The sequence below is a fragment of the Oreochromis aureus genome, linkage group 8 (genome assembly GCF_013358895.1).
Source record: "Oreochromis aureus strain Israel breed Guangdong linkage group 8, ZZ_aureus, whole genome shotgun sequence".
NCBI lineage: Eukaryota > Metazoa > Chordata > Actinopteri > Cichliformes > Cichlidae > Oreochromis > Oreochromis aureus.
The window spans coordinates 18,020,891-18,028,294 of NC_052949.1; the positions used below are offsets into that span (position 1 = coordinate 18,020,891).

The window sequence follows — 7,404 nt, forward strand, 5'->3', positions numbered from 1 at the left end:
ACTCATGATGTAAATTGCTTTGTTCACAAATAAATAATATATATAATATTTAATTTTGAATGATGTCAAAAACAAAATCATTTTTGTGCTTAATGAATGTTTATTATATTCTATATGTAATTAGAATTGCATTTCAATTTAGTTCTTAAATTTACATAATCATACCTTTTTATAATTAGACAACAGCATCAGAATGCACAGAACAGAGATATTTATGTATAATTAGTCCACAGAAACATACCAAAATATTACAAAGTAATCAGGTTTTATACTTAGAAATGTAAATTTCTTTTAAAATGCTTATATGAATTAGTTTCTTTATTTTGATCTGGGCATCATTAGTACATTAAATAAATATAAATGGGTGCTAATGAAGATTGTTAGCATCTGTTGGTCATTTGTAATAATGAACTACATCAACCTCCAACAACAACAAATCATAACAGCAGGAACATGGAGATAATGAGGACAGCAAAAGACAGCAATAAGGAAAATCAGTAACTGGTGAAATCTTGTCAAAAGTGCTGCAGGAGATGATGTTTCACCAACAATCTCCTGTAAGAATGACCCAAATCTTCAGGTGTTGGTAAAGATGTCAACATCTGCATGGCTCACTTTACGTCCACTGATTGTTACGACAGCAACTTGGAACCATGAAGACTCTGCTATTATCTCCCTGTGGATGTAAAACAGGATTCATAATCAGTGAGATCCAAACAGTCTGAAAGCTATATTTAAATATATATATATATATATATTTTTTTTTTTTTTTCATTCATATTCAGACTCACTTGAGGGTCTTGTTAGAGACCAGGACAGGTGTAGTTGCTGTCAGAGTCCAGCCCACTGGAGATGAACGGCACAAATCCTGGCCTATTAGAGCGAATGCGGGACTTGATCCAGGACTGGTAACGGGACACTCTGGAGTAGACTCCTGGCAGATTGGGCCGAGCACAACCAAAACCAAAACTTACAATTCCAGACTGGACCCAAACAGAGCCCTGTTTACTCACCATTGGACCTCCGGAGTCTCCCTGTAGAGATGAAGAGGACACATCTGAGAATCTTTGAAACACCTGATTATGTAACCAAATGAGATGAGGAAGCCTACCTGGCATGAGTCTTTGCCTCCTGCCAGAACACCAGCACAGATCATGTTGTCTGTGACTGTGCCCACTCCATTCAGGCAGTTACACTGTCTGTTTCCCACAACTGGCACCTCCACTTCTTGCAGCGTTTGTGGGAAGGGTAAGGCCACTGATGGGAAGAAAGATGAGGAGCTGTTTACACATAAACCAATGAACTACAGAACGCATGAACACTGAAACACCAACACCAGGCTCACCTCCCTCTTTGACTGCACCCCAGCCAGTCACCCAGCTATCAGTGCCATTGTTGAACACACTGCCACTCGCTGCCAGGCACACAGGTCTGATGTAGTCAGTGAATCTGACTGGTGAGGAGAGTCTGAGCAGAGCGATGTCGTTGTCGTAGGTCTCACTGTCATAGTTTGGGTGCAAAATGATTTTGGCAACATTTCTGGACACTTTGTTTGGATTTTCACCCTGCAGACTCTGAAGACCAAGAGAAACCATCCACCCAGACGGACTTGAACTAAAGTTAAAGAAAGTAAAAGAAAATATAGAAGTTTTGTCAAAAAAATGTACTGTAAAAATTTGTCGTTATGCTGCATTTGAGCTGGAAGAGTAAGAAAGCTTGAGTCAGTATTTCAACATTTATGTTCGTTAAATGTTTCAGGAATGTCATCATTTCCAGAATTCCCAATCTGGTATTCACCTTCTTAGACAAATATTAGTCAAAGTCCTGTTCCAGCTGGATCAGTTTAGGTATAAAGATTAAACAGATGTTTGTGTTACTCACCCAGAGAAGCAGTGAGCAGCAGACATCACCCACTCTTTGTTGATGAGGGAACCGCCACAAAAATGATTACCACGTAGCTGCACACTGACCTGCCACGGCCAGTATCCAGGTGGAGCATCTTCACCTCCCACTATCCTGCCGTTGAGTGGAGCAGTGCCACATACTGAAACAAAGATCAGCAGGATCAAACTTCAGAAGCAACATAAATCATTGTAGGTACACAGAAAACATGTTTTCCGTGTTTTTATTTCCGTGTTATTTATTTGGAAAATTATAATTTTTTTGTTTTGAATAATTTTAATGAATTATTTTGTTTTTTACTCAGAGAAATTGTTGTTTTACCTACCATCAAGCTGAGCATTTGAGTCTGGAAAGAAACACAACAGGATCAGTGTTGTTCATGAGAGGAGACAATTTTCAGATCCCATTTTAAAAAGTTTTAAGTGAAAATATACATTTGCATCTATATTTTAACCTAAAACATTTATGTTGTATGCACATGTTGGCATAAGCCTGACTTACCTGCCGACAGGAGGCTCACCAAAGCCAGTAAATGAATCCACTGCCTCAACGCCATTTTGTAACTGCACAGTTCTTGTGTGTCCCTCTTTTTGTACTTGTCACCCAGATTGCAGTGAGTGGCAAATATATAAGCAGAGTGTCACCTGCCACTATATTTGCCCCTCCCATGTGCACACCCCACGGCTGAAGCATTTCCTTCTTTCTTTAATTTCTGGTACAAAGACTTAAAGACCACAGTGCAATTTAAAATATATATAGTTTGTTTGTTTTGTTTCACTTTAAAAAATATATATAGTGATTTTTATATGTCATATTTGTAATAAACATGAATATTAGCAGTAGTTTTCGTTACAGACTTCTGCCCTTTTTACAGTTCAGTATTTCTTGCCACATTAATATTCTTCTCAAAGTCATTGAAAAACCTCCCTGTGGACTCCAACCAAATAAGGAGATTAAATATGTAAAATATCCAAAGACTGAGAAAGCGTCATCTGCTGGGATTGTGGTGAAATTCTGTACAAGTGTCAGGTGTCATTGATGTGTCAGTTGTGTGTTTCAGCACCATGGTTTACTATACAGACATAAAATGATATTTCAATGACAAAATATTTACTAGTTTTGTCATGTGTCTCAATGACTATCCAGTATCATGTTGTCATGATGTGACAACTATTTACATCACATTCAGAAACCATTATGACTAATTCCCTTTACACCCTAAGACTAAAATTGTTTATGTTAATTTTTTGCCTCGTCATGAATCATTGCATACTTCATGGTTACAAAAAGAAACATAATATCTATAGATGTTTATAAAGTGTTCAGACTTTTTTGAAATTATTTTTTTAAAAGTCACCTCTGATATTCTAAACTACCTGAAATCAAAGATTTATACAGATATGGTCATGTTAAAATATTTTGTAACATAACCAAGGCAAATGCACCGTGAGACTGAAGCAGCCTTCTGCAGAGCTCTGAGACATTCACAATATCAACCAACAGATCTGGGAAGGCTATAAAGAATGGCCACAATGACAACGAAAGTAGTCTGATAGGCTTCTCGAAGTGAAGTAACAAAGAACCTGGTGATCATTCCAACTAAGCTTCAGAAATCCTGTAAACAATCTCATGGGAGCACTCCAGCATATCTTAGATTTATGGCAATGGTCAGATGTTTGGTCTCAGTTCTACCATCATGAGTGTGCCATCAATAATCAGCTGCTCAATACAGTTCACCATAACAGTGAAAGCATTGTGTTATAGGAACACTAAGGTTAATTATGGAGTTCCACAGGGTTCAGTGCTAGGATCAGTTCTGTTTATATTATACATGCTTGCCTTGGGCAGTATCATCAGAAGTCATAGCATGCATTTTCACTGCTTTGCAGATGATACTCAACTTTATCTATCCATGAAGCCATATAACACACCAATTAGTTAAACTGCAGGACATGGATGACCTCTAATTTTCTGCTTCTAAATTCAGCTAAAATTGAAATTATTCCTGTTCCCTGGAAATCTTAGAAATATGGTTTCTAAACAGATTCTTACTCTGGATGGCATTACCTTGGCCTCCAGTAACACTGTGAGGAATCTTGGAGTCATTTTTGACCAGGATATGCACCTTCAATTAAACAAATATGTAGAAATGCTTTCTTCCATTTGCACAATCTGTCTAAAATTAGAAATATCCTGTCTCAGAATCACGCTGAAAAATGAATTCACGCATTTATTACTTCTGGGCTGGACTGCTGTAATTCTTTATTATCAGTAAGTCCTAAAAACTCCCTGAAAAGCCTTCAGTTAATCCAAAATGCTGCAGCAAGAATACTGACAAGGACTAGAAAGAGAGAGCATATTTCTCCTGTATTTGCTTCCCTTCATTGGCTTCCTGTTAACTCCAGAAATGAATTCAAAATCCTGCTCCTAACATACAAGGACTTTAATAATCAGGCCCTATCTTATGTTAATGACCTTGAAGTATATATCACCCCATTACAGCACAGGCAGAGCCTTCAGTTTTCTGGCCCCTCTTCTGTGGAACCAGGTTCCAGTTTGGATTCGGGAGACAGACACTATCTCTACTTTCAAGATTAGGCTTAAAACTTTCCTTTTTGCTAAAGCATATAGTTAGGGCTGGACCAGGTGACCCTGAATCCTCCCTTAGTTATGCTGCAATAGACGTAGGCTGCCGGGGGATTCCCATGATGCATTGAGTATTTCTTCTTCAGTCACCTTTCTCACTCACTATATGTTAATAGACCTCTCTGCATTGAAACATACTTGTTATTAATCTTTTCCACAGCATGTCTTTTGTCCTGTCTTCCTTCTCTCACCCCAGCCATTTGCGGCAGATGGCCGCCCTTCCCTGAGCCTGGTTCTGCTGGAGGTTTCTTCCTGTTAAAAGGGAGATTTTCCTCCCCACTGTTGCCAAAGTGCTTCCTCATAGTGGGTCATATGATTGTTGTTTTTGTTCTCTGTATGTATTATTGTAGGGTCTACCTTACAACAAAAAGTGCCTTGAGGTGACTGTTGTTGTGATTTGGCGCTGTATAAATAAATTGAATTGAAAATGGAAAATTAAATTTGTCCCTGGGCATTCTAAGTGTAGACTGATGAGGGTAAAAAAAAGAATTTACACAACTGTATGATGAGCTTCCCCTGACAAAATGTGACAAAATGTTAGGGGGGAAAACACTTTGTGAGTGTACTGTGTGACTTATCTAAAAAAAAGTCTTAAAAAAAACACTACAGTCTGGCATCAGTTAGCTGAGTTATTCACCTTGTTCCTGCAAAAGACAGCTCATGATACAAATCACTGGATTTGGTCATTATAATTAAAAATAACAGTCACCAGATGATGGTTAGGAAGGGTGGATTGTTATCATGTCTTCACACATATAGACAGGCGATAAATGCGGAGATTAGGTGTCTTTGTAATGTTTTAGGGGTTTAATTGTTGATTCTAATGTTCCATGTATGGGAAGGGTTGATAGGCTTTATCCAATAAAGACTAATTTCTGTCTTAGTGGGAGTGGTGTATTCCATAATGACAGTGTGCAAAGGATAACTGAATGATTTGATGAATATAAAAATGACGCATATGAATGTAATGCTATAGCCTTTTAGTACGCAAATTAGCCCTCATCTTACTGATATATTTATATATTTACACTGTGCTTAACCCTCATGTTGTGTTCCGATAAAATTTGACCAATTTAAAAGTTTTAACTCTGAAAAATGTAGTTAATTTGATCAGACTGACCCAAGATTCATTAAACATTGTGGACAAACTCATGGAAACACACAATATAAGTTGTATTAGTTTGCATACAATTTTGTGTGTTTCATTCGGCATTTGTCCACACTACACTCTGTTCAGGGAGATTGCTGTGGTCTGCTCTGAGATCCACTAGCCACCGAGCATTGCTGTTCTGTCCTGCTTCCTTCTCTATTATGCTCTTCCAGTATTGCTCAGTCTGGTCAAGTCTGAGATGCCGTTCTCATATTCTTCCCCTCCCACTCAGAGTACACCTTCAATGGTTCTGTGGAGCCAGTTTATTCTCCTGCCTTCTATTTGATTCACATGTTGTCTGTTCACAGTAAAATCTTCCAAATGCAAGCACCACACCTCCGATCTACTCCAGGCCTTTTATCTGCTTAATTGTTAATGACATAATGAAGAAATTGCTCACACCTACCTATGAACTAACCTTTGAGTCGATTGTCCAATTACTTCTGGTCCCTTTAAAACGTGGGTGGCACATGTTAAGGAGCTGAAACTCCTAAACCCTTCATCCATTCTGAATGTGGACCCTCAAATGAAAGTTGAAAGTCTACACATTATGTCCATGTCTATTATATAACTATATTTGGAATATATTTAAGTAAATGAAAAAAAAAAAAACTTTTGTCAATGTCCACTTATATATGGACCTAAATGTAGATTTGCATTATGGTATAGGTTTTCAATTCTATCCCTTTTTATTAAAATCCAGTTTAGTTTTTTTTAATGCAGTGTGGACTTACTTATTAAAGTGTAGTTTTAGTTTTAATTTTCTATCACTGTTCACTTTTGCTTTTTTAATTATCATAATTATTGTAATTTAATTATTACATATTGTAAACATAGCAAATTTTGAGTGTTATCTTTCATTTTATTTTTATTTTAGTTAACTTTAGTAACCTATATTGTAAATAACTGTTTTGGCAGGGCGTTGCTGGAGTCTCATGGAGTATAAAGCTATTTAATGAAAACTGCTAAATGTATCAAAATGGTCTTAAAAGCCGCCTTGTGTATGAGTATACTATAAAGCCGAGTGAATTTGTTGGGGGGGGGTTAAGGGTCAAAGTGTGGAAATAAGAAAAAGAAACATGTATTTATAGTGGAATCTACCTACAGTGCAGTTTTTTCTGTGTCAGATTGGTGTTATTTTAGAGATTGAGATGTAGAATGTGTATAAAACTGTCTGAATGAATCACTATAGTCACTTAAATGACCTTTCTTCTCCAAGTTATTCAGCTTTTCTTAAGTATTATCAGTAATGTTTCTTAAAAAATTTAAATTGAATAAGAAACACACTGAATCTTTTGTGTGTGACTTATTGATTAATTTGCTCCTGTAGGAGGAAGATGAGGCTAGTTTTTCACAGGATTAACTGAGGAAGCAGCAGAGTCCTTCTTCTGGAAAAACCTGAAGCGCTTTTTTTTCCTTTTTCAGGCACAGTTTCTGTAGATCTTTTTTCTGTGCTATTAGCAGTGTTGGTCAAGTTACTTGAAAAAAGTAATCAGTTACTAATTACTGATTACTTCCGCCCAAAAGTAATCCCGTTACTTTACTGATTACTTATTTTCAAAAGTAATTAATTACTTAGTTACTTAGTTACTTTTTAAAAACACGATTTACAACCTGAATAGGTGATAAAGCGATAGATCTTTCAGCCCAATTCTACTTTTTCTGCATAATCCATCATACAAAATGTAATCAAATGGAAACGTCTC

General features: G+C 36.9%; 1 protein-coding gene across 1 annotated transcript; it reads right to left on the reverse strand.

The window, feature by feature from the left end:
* Positions 1-209: 209 nt before the first annotated feature.
* On the reverse strand, positions 210-2,487 carry LOC116321908 (testisin-like). The gene is made up of 7 exons (XM_031741843.2): positions 2,404-2,487; positions 2,228-2,248; positions 1,882-2,044; positions 1,346-1,614; positions 1,112-1,257; positions 792-1,034; positions 210-676 (listed from the first exon to the last, which is right to left on the reverse strand). The coding sequence occupies exons 1-6, from the start codon at positions 2,456-2,458 to the stop codon at positions 804-806; spliced, it is 885 nt and encodes a 294-aa protein (XP_031597703.2). The 5' UTR covers positions 2,459-2,487; the 3' UTR covers positions 210-676; positions 792-803.
* Between the last annotated feature and the right edge of the window lie 4,917 nt (positions 2,488-7,404).